At 34.6% G+C, this 25,058-nt stretch overlaps 2 protein-coding genes across 6 annotated transcripts; both read left to right on the forward strand.

Moving 5' to 3' along the window:
* The first annotated feature begins 5,271 nt into the window (after positions 1 to 5,271).
* Positions 5,272 to 16,150, forward strand: LOC112500207 (sodium/hydrogen exchanger 4). Of its 2 annotated transcripts, XM_025103572.1 has the most exons (14): positions 5,272 to 5,498; positions 8,636 to 8,754; positions 8,840 to 8,937; positions 9,071 to 9,130; positions 9,478 to 9,524; positions 9,614 to 9,808; positions 9,946 to 9,992; positions 10,138 to 10,204; positions 11,217 to 11,317; positions 11,471 to 11,572; positions 12,913 to 13,057; positions 13,335 to 13,397; positions 13,497 to 13,580; positions 15,534 to 16,150. In XM_025103572.1, exons 1-14 carry the CDS (start codon positions 5,322 to 5,324, stop codon positions 15,810 to 15,812), a joined length of 1,584 nt encoding a protein of 527 aa, XP_024959340.1. In that variant the 5' UTR covers positions 5,272 to 5,321; the 3' UTR covers positions 15,813 to 16,150. The 2 variants fall into 2 exon arrangements, with proteins under 2 accessions (XP_024959340.1, XP_024959341.1); XM_025103573.1 differs by lacking the exon at positions 5,272 to 5,498 and having other exon boundaries at positions 8,706 to 8,759.
* A 3,582-nt stretch (positions 16,151 to 19,732) lies between these two features.
* On the forward strand, positions 19,733 to 23,926 carry LOC112500339 (rho GDP-dissociation inhibitor 1-like). 4 transcript variants are annotated; one of them, XM_025103811.1, is made up of 7 exons: positions 20,498 to 20,582; positions 20,664 to 20,727; positions 21,445 to 21,634; positions 21,728 to 21,791; positions 22,792 to 23,007; positions 23,099 to 23,223; positions 23,567 to 23,926. In XM_025103811.1, exons 3-7 carry the CDS (start codon positions 21,458 to 21,460, stop codon positions 23,639 to 23,641), a joined length of 657 nt encoding a protein of 218 aa, XP_024959579.1. In that variant the 5' UTR covers positions 20,498 to 20,582; positions 20,664 to 20,727; positions 21,445 to 21,457; the 3' UTR covers positions 23,642 to 23,926. The 4 variants fall into 4 exon arrangements, with proteins under 4 accessions (XP_024959578.1, XP_024959579.1, XP_024959581.1 ...); XM_025103812.1 differs by having other exon boundaries at positions 20,518 to 20,586; XM_025103810.1 differs by lacking the exons at positions 20,498 to 20,582; positions 20,664 to 20,727 and adding an exon at positions 19,733 to 20,031.
* The last annotated feature ends 1,132 nt before the right edge of the window (positions 23,927 to 25,058 follow it).

A 25,058-nucleotide genomic window follows, 5' to 3' on the forward strand; every position in this document is an offset into this window, starting at 1 on the left:
ATATTTTAGATTTTTTATATTTAAAATGAGATGTTTATCCTGTATTTGATTGTGTTTATCTGCAGTTAGTTACACGAATTCAGATATGGGATGAAATCGTTTAGGGATGAACGGGTTTAAGAGTTTTAAAAGTTTTTAAGAGTTTTAGCCAAATGCTTTATAATATAGTATAGATATATATTAAACATAAATTGAGAAATTATATTTTAAAAAATAAAACATCATTTAATAATATATTTTTGGGGAAAATGCAAGATTGTTCAGATTTCGTGTAAAATTTGGCTGAACGGCTGAAGAGTGAGCCGTCGACTTGGCTAAGGGGGAGAATTGGAGGACATTTCTTTACATGGGTCAGCCAACCGTCTCGCTTGCTGGCGTACAAGCAATGACCAATACGACGTCATTTGCAACGTGGAGTGGACCCATTTGATTTGGCTGGGCCCACTAGAAGTCAAAAGTGGGGACCGTAATACTGAGTGAACTATATTTTTAGTCCTTGTGCTTTGTTAAATATTGCTATTTTAGTCCCTGTGGTTTAAAAATAACATTTTATTGTCATTCTAGTTTGGAATTTGTTTCATGTAACTGACTCCATTAAATCACGAGCCTTCAAATCTTTTTACACTTTTATCTCATTTTCAACTAATATATATGTGTGTGTGTATATATATATATATAGACGGCGCACACACACACCAGGGGTCTTGATTTCAGGAACGGACCTACAGTGATGTATACGGTGACACGTGCCACCATATTATTCCTCCGTCGAAGGGTAAAAAAAATTTTGGTTTGTGAAAAGTGCAACAGTATTAATTTGTTGTGTGTTACCGTATGTATTTTGAAACTATAATGAGAACAAGTTTTTATTTGATAGAGTTGGTTTGCAAGACTTTTATTCCACTCCATACCCAAGTTTGAATCTTGTTAGTGTCGTTTTCTTAGTCAAGCGGTGTCACATTTTGAAATTTTTTTCGTATATTTGTTTCTTATAGTAAAACGGTGCCATCTTGTGAATATTTTTTCTTATATTTTTTTTCTTAGAGTCAAATGGTGTCACTGTTTGAGAAAATTTTATGGGTCCGTCCCTGCTTGATTTAAGAACCCATAAAATTGTGATAAACTTGAAAACGCGTCTATCATGTACTATTTCACATTATTTTTTTTCATTTACAGTTTGGATTTAGTGTATTTATTTCACAGTGTAAACATTTTTTATATGTTTGTGGAATAAATAATATAACTAAGAAGTTTCATATTGTGAATTGAATACATATGAAACAAATACATTGTGAAACAAATATATGTTAATCAATGTATTAAATTTTAGTCTTCAATGGAAAAAAATATCACGTAAAACACTACCTTAAGTTCTCAAATAATTAAGCCCTACATATGTGGGTCAAATTATATACGAACCGCAAAGAAATTGAAAAACATGAAAACCTATATATTCATTGATACATATACATTGATGAATTTCAGTGAGTAATGTATATTCATTGATGCATATACACTAATGAATTTCATTAGATATACATCAATGCATGTATATACTTGCAGGGTTGTATTTCGGTGAGAACAAAAGTAATGGTGAAGATGGTAAGAAGAGATCTCCATCTTTGGATCAATCTCAATTGAAGAGAACCACTAATCTACGCTAATGAGATACATTAGATTAATTCATTTCAAAAACATAGTTCGTGGGTTGTTTTGAATAAAAAATGATCAAGAGTCTAAATACATTATTACACTTCTCATTTTAACTCTTATTCTCACACGATCCATCATCTATACTTGCATACCTTATAGATAGACTTAATGATGAAACACATAGTTTGATAGCATATATACATCAAGAAGTATACAAGTTCTCATAGTTTCTCAAAGTTTTATGATCCCCAATGAGTGTGTGTGTGTGTGTGCACGTGTGTGTATGTTTATATATATATATATATATATATATAGAGAGAGAGAGAGAGAGAGAGATGAGTGATCAAATGAAAACCGCTTTCATTTGTGTAAACCTTGCAAACCACCTTCATCCGTCCATTTCATTGTTTAATATTATGAAATTTTTTCATGAAATTGTTTAATCTTGTGAAATTGTTTCATATAATACTTTTTTTTGATGAAATTGTTTCATATATGGTTGTGAAATTGTTTCAAATAATACTTAATGAAACTGTTTCATGTATTTCTCTAAAATTAATGAAACTGTTTCATCTATTTTTGTAAAATTAAAATAATAAAGATGATAATATCTATGATTAACACCCTCCACAATAAAAATGATTAATCAAGCTCTCATAATTACAAAAAAATAAACAAAATGAAAAATTATGATTGGTTGAATGAAGTTTGCATGATTTGTACAAATTGAGTGGTTTGCATTTGATCGTTCCCCTATATATATATATACACACACACGTTAGGGTTGGGTTCACGTGAGACTAACTTGTTTTTGTGAGACCAATGAGACCATTTTATAACACTTGATAACTTCACAGTAAAACGCTGTTAAGATAAAAAAAAAGTTGAACCTTTACAGTAAAAACATTGTGAATGTTATCTTCAAAATATTTTGCTATGAAGTTTCAAGTGTAAAAAAGTAGTCTCATGGGTCTCACCAAAACATGCTACTCTCACGTGATCCCAAGTCTCTCTCTCTCTCTCTCTCTATATATATATATATATATGTATATATCATACACATACACGGTTGAGTTCTAGTGATAAAAGAAGTTATGGTGAAAAACATAAGAAGAGATCTCTATCACTGAATCAATTATAACTGAATGTCAACACTAGTGAGGTGCACCGGGATACAACATATCACTTCTCTTCTAAAGTTCAATTCATTGGTGGATATGAGATTAAAAGTGATCAACCTGTTCAAACATTTTTTTACGTTTCTCACTATAATTTCCTTCTCTCACAATCATTCGCCTATATACACATTAATACACAAATTTTTTTGCATACAGGGACCAAAAGGGTAATAAAACAAAAACCACATAGACAAAAAATACAATCTTAAAATACAAGGATGAAAGTGACAAGTTTTAACAAACCATATGACAAATGGAATCCTAGTTTACTCTATTTTCTATTAAAGGAAAGTTGTTGGGCTTTATAATGATAACATTTCTATATTTGGAATGTTTGCCCACTTTGAAGTCTTGGTTTTTTTTATGCAAATAACCTTTTGATTTTGGTTTTTTATGTTATATAAATGTTTGAGAGAAAGTGGCAACATACATGGTATACAACACAAAAATTTGGTATCAATTTAATTGGTAACAAATATAGTTGGTTGATATATGATATAAAATTTTATGTTCATAATTTATACAAAAAATTTTATAATTGGTTAGTATATAATATAAGAAAAAGATGATGCCGTACTATGTTCAGGAACCAATTTCATCTGTTACTCATTTATTTTTGGAGATTTCTAAAATATTGTTATTTCTGTAAGTGGCACCTTCTCAACTTGCGAAAGCAGCTAAAAGACAAAAAAAAATCACTTTTCATCCTGGTCTGTAAGTGACACTTCCACAAATGGGTAAAAATTGAAAAAAATCATTTTTTATCCAAGTTCGTAAGTAACACCTCTGCAAGCAGGTAAAAATTGATTTTTTTTATTTTATGTATTAGTTTGCTTACAAGTAGAGGAGGTGCCACTTAAAAAGGTAAGGACTGTTTGACAGTTGCTGAATAGTTTGATGCAGAATGATTAAGTGACCAGACTGATTAAGAGGCTCTCATGATATAATGCAAAATGAAATATAATTGTTTACAATAGAATCAGAGTGTTGAATGGTTAAGGGGAAATTGTACCAAAATGGAACCAACTTTCACCTAATTTCTATTTTGGGGAACCAACTTTAAAAATCGTCATTTTAGGGAATCAACTTGTACCTGATTCCTATTTTGGGGAACCAACTTTCAAAATCGTCATTTTGAGGAACCAACTTGCACCTGATTCCTATTTTGGGGAACCAACTTTCAAAATCGTCATTTTGAGGAACCAACTTGCACCTGATTCCTATTTTGGGGAACCAACTTGTAAAATAATTATAAAAAAATAACTAAAATTCGTTTTTTTTTCCAAAATTTAATGTAATAAAATCTATTTTTCATTTCAAATCTCATTTTTTTAATTCACATATCAAATTGAATATGTTTAAAAAAAACCCAAATTACCACAATAAAAATTGTTTTTACTAATACAAAAAAAAATCAATTTAATAGAAAAAAAATAATTGATGCAATAAAAATTAAATATTAAATATAACATTCAAGATTTTTATATTTAACCAATTGCATCAATTAATTGTTTTCTATTAAATTGATTTTTTTTGCATTAGTAAAAAACAAATTTTTATTGTGGTAATTTGGATTTTTTTAAAAATGTTCAATTTGATATCTGAACTTAAAAAAAACGAGAATTGAAATGAAAAATAGATTTTATTACATTCATTTAAAAAAAATGAATTTCAGTTATTTTGCTATAATTATTTTGCAAGTTGGTTCCCCAAAATAGGAATCAGATACAAGTTGGTTCCTTAAAATGATGATTTTGAAAGTTGGTTCCCCAAAATAGGAATCAGGTACAAGCTGGTTCCCAAAAATGATGATTTTGAAAATTGGTTCTCCAAAATAAGAATCAAGTGCAAGTTAGTTCCCCAAAATAGGAATCAGGTGGAAGTTGGTTCCCCAAAATGACGATTTTGAAAGTTGGTTCCCCAAAATAGGAATTAAGTGAAAGTTGGTTCCATTTTGATGCAATTTCCCCAATGGTTAATAGAGACTCATGATACAAAATTATTCATAGAATTTTAGAACAATTAAAAGACATACATTTTTTTTTGCCAAACAAGATTCATTTTTTAACAATTCAAAATCTGTTTGTTAATGAAACTATTAAGAGATAAACAAACAAACCGTAATAATATTTTTAGAAATTTCAAATTAAAATTTGATTAAAAGATAAATTTGGTAAAATAAATAACTATTTTTATTAATTTGTCCAAACTCCAAACGAAACGACATGCACATTGTCTTATTAGTCTCTGTGGCACGCGGGTCCACGTGACAGTCCTGCTGAAATGCACGTGGCTACGTCCATGCATCATATTCCACGTGTCGTTCGTAACACATCCACACCCCTGCCGTCTCCATTTTCGCGCCTTTTTTCCCGGGAAAACACGCTCTTACGCACACACAAACATGCTCACGCACTCACTCCGTAACCCTAAATTCTCACCGGGAAAACGGAAGAGGTCATCGGAGATTGATCGTGATAACGGTGAAAAATGGAGGTGATGAATGACAATTCTACATTGTATGATTTATCGATGAACCTAGAGAGTAGTCACAGTCAGGTCCTTCCGATCACATTGTTCGTCGCGGTACTCTGTTTGTGTTTGGTCGTCGGGCACCTGCTTGAAGAATATCGTTGGGCTAACGAGTCCATCACTGCTATTCTCATTGTAAGATTTCTCTTTTTTTTTCTCGATTTGTTTATTGGTCCTTATTTATAATTCTTCCCCTCTCGATCGAAGTTTACTCCAATGTTTTCCATCTGTTTACTTCCAAATTCCACTACTCATTTTATCGTTCCAGTTGGTCTCTTCATGTAGATAAGATCAATTGTACAAAACTTGAAGCAGGTATAAACCTGTTGGCATTTAAGGAACTTAATAAGGGAATCTGGTTTTAGAGGGAGGGGAAATGAATAACTTGTACCGCCATGAAATGGTGGTGACAGGGAACCTATTTGAGAAAAAGCAGCACAAGTTATGGTGAAATTAGATGCAGAGAATGGAATCATAATGATAAGTTTTATGGCAGCTTAAATGCAGAAACCCCAAAATAAATTGGGAAATTAGCTTGAAATCTTCTGTTTGCCACCGCCTTGAGTAAGTGGCATACTATTTTGTTCTCCATGCCATTTTGTCGTGAAACGTAGTACAATAAGACTGGAGAACTATGAAGAAGGCTTTATACAGAAGTTAATTAACAAAATTAACAAGTAACTAACTAAATATCCCTAAGTAGCTATAGCTATAGACTTACAACCGAAATCTTCTATATCTTAGGGAACTAATTACAAGCCTTTGATGTTCCCATTTGAATGGTATAATTGCTGAGCAAAGGGGTATAAACCTGTACTGTGTGTGTTTTCTACCTTACAAAATTGTGCCTCTTAGACTATGTTTGGCAAACTAGCCGCAAAAGGTAGCTTTAACCGATAAACTAGTCATGTTTGCTAAAAACTAGTTGATAAGTTCTTTTTTGATTAATCTGGCCCGCTATGCGAGTTGACTAATTCTAGGGCAACCTTCTGCTTTGTATGTAGCCTGGAGTCACCGCATTTGAATCTTCGTGGCCACAAGGGGATTTTTATTTCTCCTTGGATTTGACCTTGAGACCTCCAGACACTTTTGACCTTTGGAGCCAAGCTCAAACCAATCCGGCACCACCCTTGTGGTTTATGTTGGAAATATTAGTGAGGTTGGAGCCACATTCGTAGGTAGAATAAATGTAAAGAGCCTTATAAGGTTTTTCTCCCAATTGGGCTTTGAACAAGTTGATGGACTCATGGTGGGGGTCATGAGTGGAAGGTTTAACGCGCACACGCGTGGCCAAGGCCGAGGGCGCAAGATTCGCGGAGTGGCGCACGCCGCATCGGAGCAGAAGGAGCCTAGCCCCGAATATCTTTTTGGTACACATTATAGAGCGATAGATAATTACTGTTTAATTATAAACTGTTAATTGTCAGTAATATCTATTTGGGTTTTAACAGATTATTCATACGATTTATCTGATTTTTACAAAATTTAAACTTTAATCTTAATCAAATAAAAAAACATGCTAATTTCGGTTAGAGACTTGGTCTCTATCGTGATCCCAAAACTTGGGGGCGATTGTAGGGGGTTTAACCGGTATAAATACTGGGTTAAACCACCTCTAAACACACACTAAATCTGTCCTCTCTCTCGAATTTCTGTTGCATTCAGTGTTCTTCTACCAACAATTTTCTGCGTCTACCTTGCTTCTATTTCCGTGATCCTTGCTATTGGTAAATGAAAATCGTGACTGCATTAAATCCTGGTGCTTTGCGACTGGTAGACTCACAACTTATAGAGTGGTCGTCTAAAACCTTTAGTGACAGGGTGCAGATCTCGTTTCATCGTTATCTCTAACAGGTTGATTTTAGTTTTCTCAGTATTGCATTCTAATTTTTGTTCACCAAGTGAACAAGTTTGCTTCTACCCCTTTCTCCGGATTGTATTACTATTTATCGCAAAAGATAGATTCAATATGTGTGGTTTTGTTAGTTTGGAGTTTAAATTCCACATTAATAAAGTTACCACCTTTATTAATAAAGATTTGATTTTAGCTTTAAAGTTTATTATAAAGCTTAAAACTTTATTGGTTTTGTCTAATACAATCTATGCTGTTACTGCAGTCAAAATACAAAATATCAGCCAGGACCGATGTTCGATATATCTCCAAAATAGCAGTTAATATAATATTTCTTAGAATTTTATATATATATATATATATATATATATATATATATATAAAATGTATGCATCCATAAACATATCATATGCATTACTTAGAGTTTAGAAATATAGTTTCAAAATTAAAACATCACATAAACAAGTCTCACAAAACAAAATGGGATAAGTGTTCAAAAACGAGCTAATCGCAAGCAATAGGTTCGGCATCCGAGTCAACGTCATCTAATACGTTCACTTCTTCGTTTAGGTTAGCTTCCCAATCTTCCTCTTCATCTCCAACATGATCATCATCATCATCCCTATAGCGCTCCCTTTTACTTCTTGTACTTGGCCCAACTTGTTCATTACCTCCCAACTAATCCCAACATGTTATAAAAAAAAGCCCAAAACATTTGCCTTATAGAAAATCGGTATATCGGACCGATTTTTTCCATCAAAATATCGGTGAAATATCGGCGATATTATCCGAACCAATATTTCACCACCAATATTTTTCCAGAGACCGATATCCGATATATCGGCGATATATCGCGATTTTAACAGCATAGAATACAATATCGTTCTTTTTTTCTGAACAGTTTAGTTGATAAGTTATATGACGCTATAAAATGACCTAAAAGTACATGTTTTAAAACTAGTTGATAAGTTAGATGACGCTATACAATGAACTAAAAGTACATGTTTGAAAAATAAATAGGAAAAATATAAGGGGTATAATTGGAAAAAAAAAGTGGAAAAAGCTGAGCTCCTCGATTGATCCCTGCTCTACGCAATCTAGCTGCAGTGACCACTGACCCGACCACCAAACCGAGCTCGCGTAGCGTACACCATCATGTGGCCTGATGTTGGCCTTGGTGTCATATAAATCACCACATAAGTCATGTCAATTTTTGGATTAAGAAATAACTCATTTGGCTGTGAAGGTCATAAATGTGTATCTAAACCAGTGAAGCTATAAGCTTAGGATTTTAATTCGGAGTGTACAACTTAGTCCTCATTTCATTTGAGCCATGATATGTTGTTGATGAAACATCTGTAAAAGGCAGACTCCTATATGTTGTCTATGTCTTACCATCTCTTACTGGTATCACGAACAGGGGTGCATTGCTGGAACAATCATCTTATGCAGAAGCAAGTGGAAAAGTTCTAGTTTGCTCAGGTTCAACGAAGAACTGTTCTTCATTTATCTACTTCCGCCTATAATCTTCAATGCTGGGTAAGGTTGGTGCCTGCCTATTTGGTCTGTTCAATTAGTTTGGTTGTCCTGCATGGCATCACTAATTTTCAAGTACTTCAAATAGATTTCAGGTGAAGAAGAAACAGTTCTTCCATAACCTTTTCCCTATTATGTTATTCGGAGTCGTCGGTGTTTTCATATCGACATCAATAGTTGCAGCTGGTATTATATTAAAATTCTGTGTATTGTTTAGTTTCTTTGTTTAGTGCGCCATAGGTCATAACACTGGATGGACTATATCAATATGCACACTTCCCATTTATCTTGATTTCTGGTCGTGCTTGGTGATATGCAGGTAGCTGGTGGCTATTTCCAAAGTTAGGATTTGAGGGCTTGACTATCAGCGACTATCTTAGTAAAATAGTCTATCAGCTCTTCTTCTTTGATAACCCTCGGGCCATGGGTGGATCCACTTGTTAGCCAGTGATGGCACAGGCTACCACTAATATATTCTGTCATAGTGTTAAAAAAATTACGACCCTTAAAAGTGCTACCACTGGACATAGTTGCCGGAAAATTGAGAGGCTACAGTAACATATATAAAATTTTTATTTATTTTATTTTACAATAATTTTAATTTATTTTATACTACTGTAATTATTTTGTGATACCACTGAAAAAAAATCTGGATCCACCTCTGCCTTGATCTATGATTGTTTGATTAGACACCAACTCTTTTGACAATCTATGGTACTCCTTTAGGTATTGGGACTATTTTCTCATCAACAGATACTGTATGTACGCTACAGGTTGGTCGAAATACTATTACATAAGTTTCTATAATGGACATCATGTTTGGTGATGCTGTTTTGTTCATTGGTCGAAAATCTTTGTGCAGGTTTTGAACCAAGATGAGACACCTTTGCTATACAGCCTAGTCTTTGGTGAAGGAGTAGTGAATGATGCAACATCAGTTGTTCTCTTCAACGCAGTTCAAAAAATGACTGCAGATACACTCAATGGCCAGACAGCTCTTCGCATCTTTGTAGACTTCTTATATCTATTCTCTATGAGCACAATTCTTGGAGTAACAGTTAGTCCAATTTCTTGTCCTATTAATTCAATGGCAAAAGCTCCTGATCATACAAGACATATTCTGACTGCATCCCTCTTCCTTAATGTAATAATTTGTAACCAACAATCTATACAAGTTGCTTTTGTTTTCTGCAGGCTGGGCTTGTGACTGCATTCATTCTTAAAGGCTTGTACTTTGGCAGGTTAATATTCATTTGTGTACATTGTGGGAAACAAAAATACCGTTAACTGGGGAAGCCTGAACAGGATTATATTTGTTTCTAATATGGGTACACACAGAGTATCTGTGGGTCAGTAACATCATTTGCCTACATATCTCTTTAACAGGCATTCAAGTGTTCGAGAAATTGCTTTGATGGTTCTAGTAGCATATTTGTCCTACATGTTGGCCGAGGTAATGGGCATGTATGAGTTCCTTTTTGCTTGTTGCATGATGCATTGATTTATATATTGATCTAGTTTATATCCTTCTACATGTGCTTACCTTATAAAGGTAGCCGTATAGCTTCAAATTAACATTCTAAATCATCATTCCTCTATGTGATTGGTTAACTTCAAGTTTACACTGTAACCTATGCCTGTATATTCAATAATATGCTAATCTTTATGGTGTGGATACCGGAACCTCTACACTTGCACCCCATAAGAAACTCGTATGGCATCTGTTAGGATATGTGGACCCCTTTGAATCTCTCTTTAGAAGAGCCCTTGTAGAGAGAGGGGAGGCTCCTAAACATATACAAGTTTGATGGTCTGTGTTTAGCCGACGTCGGACTCCAACACGCCCCCTTAAACAGAGGCTAGGTGGTTCCCCCAGAACAGAGGTGAAAGAGTGTGTTGAGTCCCTAGATGTGATGGACCTCGACTCTGATACCATTAGGCATGGCAACGGGGCGGGGATGGGGCGGGTTTTGTAATCCCCGGCCCCGGTCCCGGTTTGTAATACCGTCCCCCGGCCCGGGTCCCCGGCGGGTACGGGGATTATCATCCGTCCCCGGTCAAATTCTAGCCCCGGTCAAAACCTGGTAAACCCCGGTCAAAACCCGGTAAAAATATGTTTTAGTTTGATTCTACCGGGGATCCCCGGCCCCGGTTTGAGTAACATCCCCCATCCCCGGCCCCGGGACCCGTTTTAGCGGGGAATCCCTGTCCCCGTTCGGGTCGGGTGAACCGGGTTCCCCACCGGGTCAGGGCAAATCACCATCCCTAGATACCATGTTAGGACATGTAGAACCCTTTGAATCTCTATCTAAAAAACCTTTACAGATATAGGGGAGGGTCCTACATATATACAAGTTTGATGGTCTGTGTCTAGCCGATATGAGACTCCATTGAGTCTTCAGTTTTGCGTGATGGAGGATGATAAAAGTAAAACAACTAATGTCAAATTCTGTTGCAATTTGCAGCTATTTGAACTCAGTGGGATTCTGACAGTCTTTTTTGCTGGGGTTTTGATGTCTCATTATTCATGGCATAATGTGACTGAAAGCTCAAGAATTACCACCAGGCATGTATGGTTCAGTGCATTAGTAATTTGTCTGTTTACACCTCTCTCCTTCAGCATTTGGAAAGAAATTAAGTGATCAAGTGAACTCCACAAGTAAGTAAATTCACTTAAAGTTGTCATGGTTACTTCTCTTAAAGAGTTCTATGGTTCCAGGTATGCATTTGCGACATTGTCTTTCATTGCTGAAACATTTATATTCCTTTATGTGGGAATGGATGCTCTGGACTATGCGAAGTGGAAAATGAGCACTATAAGGTAATAGTGGTCATTTTACGTATCTAATCTACTGATATATTTCCTTCCTATGTTAAACATTTTTGGTTTAATTCTTTCTGTACTCTCGTTGCATCCCTTCTATCACATTTTAGGTAAACAATCATCAAAATATGACAAAAGCTCTCTTTTTTGGCATGGGTATGAGTCATAACCAAGTTATTGTAAAGCAATCATACCATTTATTGTTTTTCATCAAGTAGATAAAGGAAGTGTTATGGTTTTGAGGTATAGGAGGACTAAAAAGATGAATTAGGAGTCGTTTATAAAACACTTACCGGTAAGAGTTACCACTCTCACCAAAGGGCCTTTGGCCTAGCGGTATGTGAGTCCTTGGCCTCCTAGGAGGTCAAGGGTTCAAACCTCACCAAAAGTGAAGAGGGTGAGTGAGTTTATTTGTTTTATTTTGCCGTATATAAATATTATATACTTCAAAAAAGAAAAAAAAGGAGTTACCACTCTCACTTACCTTACCGGGTAAGATTCTCACAATCAAAATGGCATAGTAGGCAACAATCTTACCCGGTAAGCACAAACCGGGTAAGAGTTATCACCATCACTTACTTGGAAGACTCTCGGTCCTTGCCATGCCTCTTACCGGGTAAGATTCTCAGTTTTTGCCATGCTCACCCATAAAGTAAGTGACCAGGTATGCACTTACCCAGTTAGCATTTAGTAAACGACTCCTTAGCCTTTCCTAAAACGAGCATCTCTCTCTGTCTTTATGATCTTACGTCAATGGTGTCCGATGACAAGTTTCCCTCTCTAGGTATGACATTGAGCATGTCTGCAGTGTTCCTGCCTATACTGCTATACGTCATTATGAAGATAATCACTACAATAGAATCGGCTTTATAGGACGCCAAATATGTCTAAATGTCCTAATAGACTGCTTTATAGGACCAAAACAATTGGATGTGTCATATGTAAAGATGTTACGATAAGTTGATAGGACGTTTTTTGACATTCTAACAAGTTTTTTAGGATACTTTTGAAATAAAGGTCCTGTTAGTCCTTTTATATGCCATTGTCCGGAAAAGTTTCTTATAAAAACAAGCAACCTATAAAAGATATATGTTCATAGGAAATTTTCTTTGTAAAGTGTCCTATAAACTTGTTAGGACGCGCAAATGCGTCTTATCCACTTATTACAACACTTTTACATATAAAGCGTAATTGTTTGTTCAGTTATTTAAACTTAAACCTGTAAAGCAGTCTGCTAGGAAGTTTACATATTTGGCGTCCTATAAAGCCAATTTTGCTATAGTGAATGTGTAATATTTACCTAGCAGGTACTTACTGGACTGTTTTTTTTATCACAGCTTTGGGACCAAAATGGGTATTTACTGCACTGTAATGTTCTTGATATTGCTCGGGCGTGCTGTTTTTGTGTTTCCCCTTTCTGTAATTACCAATTACATGCACAGAAGTGGAGGGGAGTCTGCAAAGATCACAGGACAACACCAGGTCGACATGCAGTCTTATATATTCTTGTTAAGGGTTGGCTTCCAGTGAGAATGAAAGTTGTGGTGAGAAGGGTAAGAAGGGATCTCCACCCTTGGATCAATCCTAATTGAAGAGAACCACTAGATCAATTCCCTTCTAAAGCGCAATTCATGGGTTGTTTTGGGGTTAAAAGTGATCAGGGTCCAAATCTCTTCTTACACTTCTCACATTAATTCCTATTCTTTGTCTTCTTGTTAATGCCAAATTAACTTTCTTTATCTTATGCAATTTGGTTTAGATGGTTATTTGGTGGGCTGGTCTGATGAGAGGTGCTGTCTCTGTCGCCTTGGCATTCAAACAGGCATTCTTTTCGAACATTTCTGTTTTTGTTTTTGCAATTCTCATTTTTAATTTAATTTAATAATTAAAAGGTACAAGATTCTTTGTCTGGTTTGTGTAGTTCACTCACTCTGGTGTAACACTGGATCCAACGAAAGCTACGATGATCACCACCACTATTGTGATTGTTCTCTTCAGTACCGTTGTAAGTATATATATCTGTTATCCTGGTGCTGTCAGCATAAACGTTTATCAATCAAAGCAGTGTTGCTTCTCACATGCCACCACCGCCGAATCGAAAAGAATAGAAGGGAAAAAAGAAACGTTTGTTGGAGTTCCATATCAGTTAGACACGGACTATCGAACCTATATGTATATGTATATATAGAGTAAGGTTCAGGGGAGACCTATAAAAAAATGAAAAACTGAGGAACACCCTAACAGCCATTCATATGTACGGTATTATGTGTGGACACAGGTAATTTGTCCAGTATGCACATATGCATACTGTATAGATGAATGGTTGTTAATACTTGGTATGTTCCTCAGTTTTGCTCCCTTGAACCCTCTCTCTCTCCCTCTCTCTCTCTCTCCCTATATATATATGTGTGTGTGTGTGTGTGTGTATAAGAACCTTCCCTTTAAAGAATCAAAGAGGGGGGGGGGGGAGTAAAGTACCGAGTCATTTAGGTATATGACCTTAAATGAGTTTTTGATTAAATTCATAACCTCCTAGCCTATTAAAGAAAAAATGGCTTTATACTCGTGAGAAGGTTATGAATTTAATTAAAATCTCCTTTAAAGTTATATACCTCAAAATCTCGTAAATGACCTCATGAGAAGTGTTTTTTAAGTCGATGACCTTCTGACAAGTTTCTAGGCATTCTTGTGTATGGAAGATGTAATATTTTGTTATCCAATAGCATGCTCAAAACTGTCGGAAGGTCATAGATTCAAAAAACCCGGTGAGAAGGTCATTTAACCAAAGGACCCGAAAGTTCCTACATATATACATGTTAGATGGCCTTTGTCTAACGAATTGGGACTCTAACACGGCCCCTCAAATGGAGGCTAGATGGTGTTATCTAGAATAGAGGCAAAAGAGTGGTTCAAGTCTCTAGACCTGGTTGACCTCACATCTCATACCATATTAGAATATATGAAACCCCTTTGAAGGGTCATTTGGTTAAACCTTCTCACCTTTTTTTTATATTTAAATTATTAACCTTCTGACAGTTTTGAGCATGCCAATGCATGACAGAAGAATTGGGTCCGAGTGGGAATGTTGGAGAGTACCAATATTTAGGTGTATAACCTTAAATGAGATTTTGATTTAAGTCAATTTCCTTCTTATGAATATGAAGCCATTTTTTCCTTAACAGGTCGTGAATTTAATTAAAAAGGTTATCTGTCTAAATAGTAGGAGCGTCCACTAAAGATATGATCTCAAAGGCTCTTATTAGGTCATTTAGGGACATGACGTTAAATGAGTTTTTAATTACATTCAGAGTAAATTATGATTTTTGTCCTTGTGGTTTGTTAATCTTTTTGATTACGAGTCTCTTATGGTTTAGAAATTGCGATTTTAGTCCCTATGGTTTGCAATTTATTGCTATTTTCGTGTCTGGATTAATTCCTATATGAGATTTTTAGGTATATAATTCTAGATTAAATTTTAATTTAATTCGTGACCTTCTCATGAATATAAACCGATTTTCTCTTATATAGGCCCAAAGATCATGAATTTAATTAAAATCATTTAAGGTCGTTTTCCTAAATGACCCTTTCTATCTTTAAGTACAAAATAGCATAGAATTTTAAGCAACAGGGACTGAAACGATAATAAGTTGTAAATTATGAGAACGATAATAGCAATGAATTACAAACAATAGGGACGGAAACAACAATTTCTTAACTACAGGGACAAAAATCACAGTTTTTAAAAAACACAGGGACGGAAAACATAATTTACTCTTAAATTCATGACAACTTGTTAAAGAAAAAGTGGCTTTATAGAGAGAGTCATGGATTTAATTAAAATCTTATTTAAGGTTATGTACCTAATAATGTCAATATTTTATTGCATAGTTTCTTGGGAATTCACTGGGATCTTTGTTGATGCAAAATATTTCTAGTTTCTTAGTGACTTGTATTTCAGGTGTTCGGTTTCTTGACAAAGCCACTAGTCGATCATCTGCTTCCTCTTAATGCAATCACCACGAGGGACTCTTGCGACCCCGGACCAAAAGAGGACATGACACTTCCATTGATGTCTTTAGAAGAATCTGCTTCTGAGAATCTCTCAAGAGCTAAGGACAATTTATCGATGCTAATGGACCGGCCCGTTTACACAATTCACTCCTACTGGAGAAGGTTCGACATTGCTTACATGAGACCTATTTTCGGTGGTCCATCTCACGAGGACTCTTCATGCTAGGACCATTCCCGTACCAATGGAGTACATGGTAGAAATATATATATCAAAGATAAACAAATTAATGCGGAATCTACAAAGCCAAGTCAATTTCGGGCCACCAACCCTGCAACTGATGAAAAGGCCCTATGGTATGGAGTGACAAAGTGATCTATGTCGATGATCGTAGATTGTTTTGTCAAGATGCAAAGGTGAGTCGAAACCAATGTCATTGTTTGGATCAGTATCCGAAGATAAAGCTTGAAGTATATATGTGTTTATGATTCGTCACTAGTTTTGCAGGTTCCACACTTTACCTCTGTGTGGGATACACTGAGCTCTTTTTGCATACTCGACGTAAAATATATGGGTTATTTTTTTTATCTCATATTTATTTTCTTAACGGTGAACGAAAAGTTTCCCAAAAAATGGTACATTTGTTTTAGAACTTTTCGGAAGATTGCATATATGCTTATTTTGTCCTTGAATTGTCGTTGGCTGAATATGCATACCATCCATCTAATTTCGGGATACTGTGATTTTTTCCTCTTATTTTTATTCTCGTAATACTGTGAGACCAGTGCGATACCGACGTTTCAAAGAATGGTCGGTGTTGTGGGGCGTCCCAAAGGGTGAGCTATAATTTTTACAGGTTTATTTTAAAACGATGGGAGCAACAAATCCAAGTGTGACCAAGCAAGGGCGTATTGGTTAAAGGCTAAAGGTACAGTGGAAATCTCATCTTTTCCATGTTAAAATTCGGCAGCTGTCAAAAACTCTTATGATTATGGAGGTCTGTCTCAAGGACGGATCCATATTTTTTTTAAAACGATGACACCTTTTGACTATAAGAAAAAAATATATAGATAATTTTTTTTAAACGGTGACACAATTTGATTATAAGAAAAAAAATATAGGGAATTTTTTTCAAACGGCGGCACAGTTTGACTATAAGAAATAAATATACTGTGTTTTTTTTCAAACACTGACATCATTTTATTAAGAAAAAGACACTAACATAATTCGAACTTGGGTCTGTGGTGAAATAAAAGTCTTGCAAACCAATTTTACCAAATAAAATTTGTTCTCATTGTAGTTTTAAAATACATATGGTGACACAACAAATTAATACGGTTGCACCTTTTATGAGCCTAATTTTTTTACCCTTTGACGGGAAAATAATACAGTGGCACGATACTAGGTCCGTTCCTGGTCTGCCTTACATAATTTCAAGCTATTCGTGGTCATTCGGGGTTTAGATAGTACGTGTAAGCTGACTCGGAAATTTAAGGTTATCCAAAAAAAAGGAAGAAAAAAAAAATTCAAAGTGAATCAGTCAAGTGTCTTTATGTCATTCAGTAACTTAAGTGTTAAGATAATGGTAACATTCATTAGAAGCGATGATATGATATCGTGGTCGCTTGTTGTTAGTCATTTTACTTTGCTGTAATTATTTAAAATCAAATTTAATGATTCCGTTCAAAAATTGAAAATGATGAATTTTTTTTGTTCAGTCAGATGAATGAAAATGGGCATTCGTTTCCTCAGTTTAACAGGGAATTAAATTTGGACTTATGAGAAAATAAGCTTATTATATTATATAAAACCAAACAGTTATTTATTTATTTATTTATTTTCATTCCCATTGATTGTAAAATATTTCTAATCAAACACTCTTTCGGTCTTTTTTACTTGAAAATCTTGTTCATAAATTTCAAATGCATTTGTTACTTATTGTCGGTCGAAGGGGCCATAGTAACAACCTACCTCTTTAACAACGAGTTTTTCCTTCTATTCCGTCGGTTGGCAACTTAAGCGGCATAAAACAAGTATTGTCTCTTCTGTAGGCGAAGGATCGTGTGAGGAGAGTTAAGCCGAGAAGCATAAGAAAAGACCTGGACCATTGATCATCTTTAACTCAAACTCTCTCGTGAGTCGTGGGGGATTGATCAATGCATCTCATTCTAATATGCATGTAAGGGTGGGGATCGTTTCTTACATTTCTCACCTTAACTCTTATTCTCACGGAAAGTCAACCTCTCCTCTATATAGGTTTGGACCTTTTAAATACCAAATGAAGAAAAGCTCTGGCCGGGCTTTGGATGTGGAAATAGGTTTGGCTAGACTGTTTGGTGGCATAGGCTCGAGTTTAGGCTTTTTAGATCCAAGCTTTTTCAAGTCAGAGCTTTAGGTCTATGTTTTTTTTGTTGCATTTCTATTCCTCCCAACCTCGATTTTACTGAACACTGTTTCTATGCTTATGTACTCTCGTTAGGTCTTGGCGAAGTATTTTTGTGAAATTGTAAGATTTTCATGGTAATAAAGCCGATTTTATAGATTTATAGATTAAAGAACTTTATAAAATGTTAATATGGCATAATAGAAACCGATGTGGTAAAAAAATCAGACTAAGGGGTCGTTTACCAAATACTTACTCAATAACTTTTTACTGGTAAAATTTCACACTATCACTTACTTACCGGGTAAAATTTTAATTCATCAAAACGGCATCGTATGTAATAAGTTAACCCAATAAGCACTAACAGTGGTAAGAGTTGTCGCTATTACTTACCGGGTAAAACTCTTGGTCCTTACTTTCGCTCTTACTGTGTAAGATTCTTGAAAATTCTCATATTCATCCGATAAAGTAAAGTGACTTGGTAAGCACTTAACCAAATAAGCATTTGGTAGACAACCCCTAACGTTGTGTTTTCGAAATCTCTTTTACGAAGGAAATGAAAATAAAGAAAATGGAGGGAAAGGAGAGGAACGTAAAAAAAAACCTGAGTTCTCGAAACTTTTGAAGAGAGAAATAAAAGGAAATGGGAGGAAAATACTGATAAGTTTCCTTCCAAAACTTTCGTCCCAAATCTGGGAGGAAAGGGAAGGAAAGAAAAGGAAATAAATTATATCTTTTAGGAAAATATTAAAATTACAAAATTATCCAATCTTTCATCCTAAATGATATATTTCTAAACAATATATATTGATAAAAATGACATCTCTTATTTCCTTTCTCTCGTGTTCAAAAATTATTAAAATTTATGACACTACAATTAGGCTTGATCCATGTTTTATCGAGTTGTTTTTTTTCTCTTGGGAGGGTAGGGTGTAAACGAGCCGAGCCGAGCCGAGCCGAGTAGTAAGTTATTCGAGTTGGATTCGAGGTTGATAATTTTTATCTTTTTATTATATGATTTATGGGCATATGTATATTTGGCTCGAATGGCTCGGATTGACTCAACTGGAAAAGTTTAATCAAGTTTTCGAATGAGCCGAGTCGAACATTGATGTTATGAAGCTCGACTCGTTAAGTTAAACGAGTTTTATTTTGTGTTTTGTTGTGAAACAAGATTGTTTTTGTGAGACGTGATACACGATTTTTACACTTGAAACTTCACAACAAAACACTGCGAATGTAACCTTCACAATAGTTTGTTGTGAAGTTTCAAGTGTAAAAATCGTGTCCCACGAAAACAACTTTGTCTCACGTGAACGCAACTCTCTCTCTCTCTCTCTCTCTTTATATATATATATATATATATATATATATATATTGTGTGTGTGTGTGTGTATGTACATATTTATATGTATGTAAGGATATGTTCAAACGAGAAGTTAAACATTTTGTGAGAAGACGATAAGTTTTCAGTATCATATATTATTACATGCATGATACACGCTTGATCGTATATGATTAAATATACCCAAAGAAATATAATCATACATGATATTGAAACTTTTTACCTTCTTATAAAATGTTTAACTTCTCACACCATCATTCTGTCTAAATATATATGAATAAATTAATTCAAGATTTTTGGTATGCAACATCTCATCATCACCAAATATATATATTAGAAGTATTCTTTGGTATGCAGCATCTCGTCATAAACCAAAGAACTAAAAAAGGAAAAACAGAAAGGGAGTATCATAGATTGAAATCGTCTGAGGGTCCATATTTCTTGCCCAAAACTATTCGATTGATCATCACCATATTTGGATCACCACACGACCATTTCCCACATTCCTTTTCCGTTAAATTAAGCAACTTTTACCTTTTCTCTCTCTCTTCAATCGAACAATATTTTCCCCCAAAACACACCCCAATTCTTCTGTCCTTTATTCCCCTTCACTGGATTGCCATCTTCGGAAGAAATTCGTAATGATTTTTTTAAGTTAGTCAAGGGTTCTTTGGTATAACCCATCATTACTTGCTGGGTTCCTTTTTTGATCCTGAGAGGTATGTCATCATTCTTTCAACAACCCACTATTTAATTCTGTTTGCTTCCGTTTTCTCGAATGCCCACCATGTGTTTGTTGTTTTTCCCCCATTGCATTACTTGTAAATCTCTTGGAATTATATATTCTTGACTTGTTCCCCTGGACTCTATTCTTTTCTAGTCGACTTTTGAAGCTTCTATTTGTGATTAATTTGTTCAATTCATTGCATTTATGGATAACTTTTTTGAGTATTTGAAAGATACGATGCTTTTTGAGTTATTATTTGGATTTCCCTCTCTATTGTTTTTGAAAATTTTGTTTTGTTAAAGGTTCTTTCACCAACCCACAATTTAATAGTGCTTTTTTTTCCTTTCAAATCTCTCATTCTTAGTCCTGTTTTTTGAAATGGGTACCTTTTATTTGTAGCTTTTCACTGTATATAACATTACATTATTCATAAATTTCATGGGGATTGCAGATTCTTGCCTTGTTTCTCCTAATTTCAATCCTTTTTGGTTGAATCTTATCTATGCAGAAGCGTCAATTCATTGCATCTGTAGATAAGATGTTGTAGGTATTTAATAGATTGGTGTTCTTTTGGGATCATTATTGGAATTTCCCTCCTCTGTTCATGCTTTTTTCTCATTTTAGGTTCTTTGGATAATCCATCTTCAGTTGCTGGTTTTTGCTCCTCTCTTTTTTTTCAAAACCAGAGGTATCTAGCCAGTTCTTACACCAACCCACAATTTAATTGTGTTTTCTTTATACTTATCTCTCATTTTTGGCCTAATTTCTTGATTGGGTACCTAAAATTTCTAGTTTTTCACTGTTATTGGGTATCTTCTTCATCTTCAGTTGCAGATTCTTGGCATGTTCCCCAAATTTTGATCTTTTTTGGTTGATTCTTTACTTTGTAGAAGCTTGAACTCATTGCATTCATAGATAATTTTTGGGGAAATTGACAGAATTAGCCAGTCAGCAAATAGGGTTTCACTTTTTAGTCATTTTCTGACCCAAATTCACTTTTTAGCCGATCCTTACGCAGAAGGCTTATGCATATGCACAAGGATTGGTTTTCGGCTAAAAAAAGGAAAAAATAGGTATCTGCATAAGGATCCAGAAACCTTATGCATATGCTTAAGGTTTCTGCATAAGGATTCCACTATATGCGTAAGGTTTCTGGATCCTTACGCAGAAACCTCTTTTTTCTTTTTTTGCCGAAACCAATCCTTACGCATATGTGTAAGACTTCTACGTAAAGATTGGTTAAAAAGTGAATTTGGGTTTGAAGTTGGGTAAAGAATGAAACTACCTATTAGCTTTGGCTATTTCGGTAAATTTCCCAAATTTTTGTGGGTATTCAAAAGATTGGAGTTCTTTGCTGTTCTTGCATTATGCTTATAGATTGGTAACTTTTGTTTTTTCTTGTTAGATTTTGAGGCAACATGGGTGATACTGATGATAAAGACGACAAGCACGCTGAATCGCATGACACCCCGCCATCTGGATCCGTAGTTCATGATGATGCATCCGAATCCTCTTGTTATGCAACTGATGAAGAAGATACCCAAATACATTTGGGCCCGAAAATTAGCATCAAAGAGCATCTTGAGAAGGACAAGGTTCTTACTTTCTTATCACATTTGCGTACCCGATTGAAATCTTGTCGAAAGGGATTGTTTTTGGCTTTCTTGATTACGTGTTGTTTGTTTTAGGATGATGAGAGCTTGAGGAGGTGGAAGGAGCAGCTGCTTGGAAGTGTTGATGTCAGTCAAGAAGGTATTTTTCTTCTATTTGATTTACTGATTCTTGTTAATCTGGTTCAATTCATAGCTTCTTTTGTCGTCTGAACGGGAAATGAACATGAAAAACCAAACCAAACCAAACAGATTCAGTAAATCCCACTTGAAAGTAGGTTTCGGGGTCCTTTGGTTGAATGACCTTAAAATGAGTTTTCTAGGTGTTAAAAAAAACCGATGCACCGCAAAAACCGGTCGGACCGAACCGACCTGACCGTTTGTGGTGGTCCGATCTGGTCCTTTCTATGGTTTGAGCAGTTTTTTTGGCGGTCTAAATCAATCAGGCTGCTCGTTATAAATTTATAATACATTTGGACTCACAATCTCATATCCTATTATTTTAGTATTGGATTTTTAGATTTAGAGATTGGGCTAATGCTTATAAATCTTTTACATTTTAAAATTTTAATATAATAGTATTATAGATCATCATTTATTAGATTTAGAGTTACTTGAAATTAGAATCTAATTTACCAAGTATCAATTTAGGGGTTGTTTGGTTGGTTTTCCATTAAGTCGTGCATGGATAAAACTGTTTGTGAGATTAATTTGTGTGTATAGATTGAAAAGGTTTTTGTTTGGGAGTGTTTTTTCATAGATGGAAAGAACTTATTTTTTTAATTGGGATAGACATGTTTGTAAAAAAAACTTGGTTTTCTGCATAAAGCTTACTCTATAAGCCACTTTCTATATCATTAAGCCACTATCAAACAGTTATATATAGCTGAGTGAATAAGCTGTCTCTCATTAAGCTCGTTAAGCTGCTAACAAATGGGCCCTTAAGGTTCTCTCAATTCAAGCATAACATCTTTAATGACGTATGGAGGGCCATTTAGGGATACAACCTTAAATGAGTTTTTAATTAAATCCATGATCTCTTGGCCTACTAAAGAAAAAAACGGCTTCATACTCGAGAAAGTAGCAAAATAGTATTAACATTGGAAAAAACTCGAAACTAATACGTTCTTTGGTGCTAGTAGTTGAAGAACCAGATGTGAAGATACTGAGCCTTAGCATCGTCTCTCCTGGTAGACCTGACATCGTTCTTGAAATCCCCGAGTCTGGGAACCCGAAAGGCCTTTGGTTTACCCTAAAAGAAGGTAGCAAATACAGTTTGAAATTCTCCATCAAGGTCAGCAACGATATCGTTTGTGGGCTAAAGTACACCAACACTGTCTGGAAAACCGGCATCAAGGGTAAAGCCCCCATCGTTGTTAATGATTTAATGTCGTTTTTCTTCATCATTCTATCTGTTATCATGAATTCGTTGGACGCTTGTTAATGTAGTCGACAGCTCAAAAGAGATGCTCGGAACCTTCAGCCCTCAAGCCGAGCCTTACACACATGTAATGCCTGAAGAGGTTACTCCTTCGGGTATGTTTGCTAGAGGAAATTATTCTGCAAAAACCAAGGTTCGTAAACGATCTCGATGTTTTTAAAGTTCTTGGAAATAGTTTGTCTGTTTAAGATCTGTGTACATCTTATTCTAGACTTGGCCATCAGGTTAAATGACCTTCTGACAGGTTCTTTATTTGAAGAGTAAATTACGATCTTCGACCTTGTGGTCTGTTAATAATTTTGATTTTTGTCCCTATGGTCTGTCATGATTTAAAAACACTTGCCGGAAGGTCATTTAGCTACCCCAAGGGGGGAGGTGCGGACATAGGCGGGATATACTGGGTTTGTTTAGTTTGGTTTTTAATGATGATGTTACATTCGGTTTATTTTGTCGTTTTTTTACCTTTTTGTGCCCAGTTTCTTGATGATGACAACAAATGTTACTTGGAGCTCAACTACACTTTCGACATCCAGAAAGACTGGGCCAAGTAGATCGTGAACGTTCTATGGCCATAACGGAAATTGGTATTTTTCATGGGTATTCGTTCTTTAGGGATTTTTTTCGTTAGTGTGAATGTTTGCAGTCGCTCGTTTTTCCATTGTCTTTTGTGGCGATTGTCGTGCCAAGAAACCGACTATATGCTGTTAGATTATGCATATAAACGGCACCTTTTTTTTTCGTTCCTTTTGATTTCTGCAAGATATGTAGTTGTTTTTCCGAATCTTGGTTTTGTTTGATGACGGTAATCTAATACATTTAAGTTTGTCTTTGACATCATTTTATCGTGTTTGATGAATCGATTGTGAAGCAAGATTCATTCACATGTGAATGTTGTTTTAGTGATTTGAAGTCGAGTCTTCCTAACACTTTTAGGACGTTGTTATTTTATTGCTTAGGGTTGTTTGGTTGGTTTTCCAATTAAGTCATGTATGGATAAAATTGTCTGTATAGAACGAAAAAGTTTTTCATGGATGAAAGGAACATGTTTTTTTAATTAGAAGAGACATGCTTAGAAAAAAAAAACTTGATTTTCTAAATAAAGCCACATTTATAAGCTTACTGAATAAGCCACTTTTTGTATCATTAAATCATTATTAAACAATCATATATAACTAATTGAATAAGTTATAAGTTCTATTAAACTCGTTAAACTGCTAAATGAGATTTTACTAGTAAGAGGCATTATTTGCTTAACCATATCGTAGTGTTTTTGTCTCCGAAACCGATATATATTTGTCACCAACACACAAGAGGCGATTAACAAATGAATATATAACTAAAATTGGTGTTTTAAAAGGCGTGCCACGATGTGCCGAGTAAATAACCTCTCTCTCTCTCTCTCTATATATATATATGGAGGGAAGTTTAAACGAGAATTCATGTGATTTACCAAAAACAACTTATTAACTTCAAACTTTTTTAATCAATAATTTAAATTATATTAAATACAAATGAGTCAATAAGGACATTAATATAATTATATGTTTTTTATTATTTTTATTTTATTTTATCTATACTATGTTATAAAGAATTTGATAAAAACTCTTAAAACCAATTTTTTATGCATGAAATATTGTATATTGATGCATATTACTTAAAATTCAAGATTACAAGTAAATTATACATATATACAACTTATTTAAGCTTCATGTTTGAATTCATGTAACTAACTTCGGATAAACATAATCAAATAAAGGATAAACATAATCAAATATATAGGATAAATATCTCATTTTAAATAAAAAAATTCTAAAATATAATTAGAATAATTATTGAGTTATAACATAATTATTATCTTTATAAAAATTATATTGTTAAGTCAAAAATAAATTACTTCATTATTAGACCTAAATTAAATTATAATAAAAAATTGAATTAAAGAAATTGTATAAAAAAGATAACTTTTAA

Source organism: Cynara cardunculus (genome assembly GCF_001531365.2).
Source record: "Cynara cardunculus var. scolymus isolate 2C chromosome LG 17, CcrdV1, whole genome shotgun sequence".
Lineage (NCBI taxonomy): Eukaryota > Viridiplantae > Streptophyta > Magnoliopsida > Asterales > Asteraceae > Cynara > Cynara cardunculus.

Bases quoted from the DNA above. Each gene is read 5' to 3' on its own strand.
- LOC112500207 (XM_025103572.1), top strand. From the start codon at position 5,322: ATGGAGGTGATGAATGACAATTCTACATTGTATGATTTATCGATGAAC. The intron at 8,938-9,070 runs GTATTATATTAA...GGTGATATGCAG, and splicing joins GACATCAATAGTTGCAGCTG to GTAGCTGGTGGCTATTTCCA. The intron at 9,131-9,477 runs GTAAAATAGTCT...GTACTCCTTTAG, and splicing joins GACTATCAGCGACTATCTTA to GTATTGGGACTATTTTCTCA.
- LOC112500339 (XM_025103810.1), top strand. From the start codon at position 21,458: ATGGGTGATACTGATGATAAAGACGACAAGCACGCTGAATCGCATGAC. The intron at 21,792-22,791 runs GTATTTTTCTTC...TGGTGCTAGTAG, and splicing joins TGTTGATGTCAGTCAAGAAG to TTGAAGAACCAGATGTGAAG. The intron at 23,008-23,098 runs GTAAAGCCCCCA...TTGTTAATGTAG, and splicing joins CTGGAAAACCGGCATCAAGG to TCGACAGCTCAAAAGAGATG.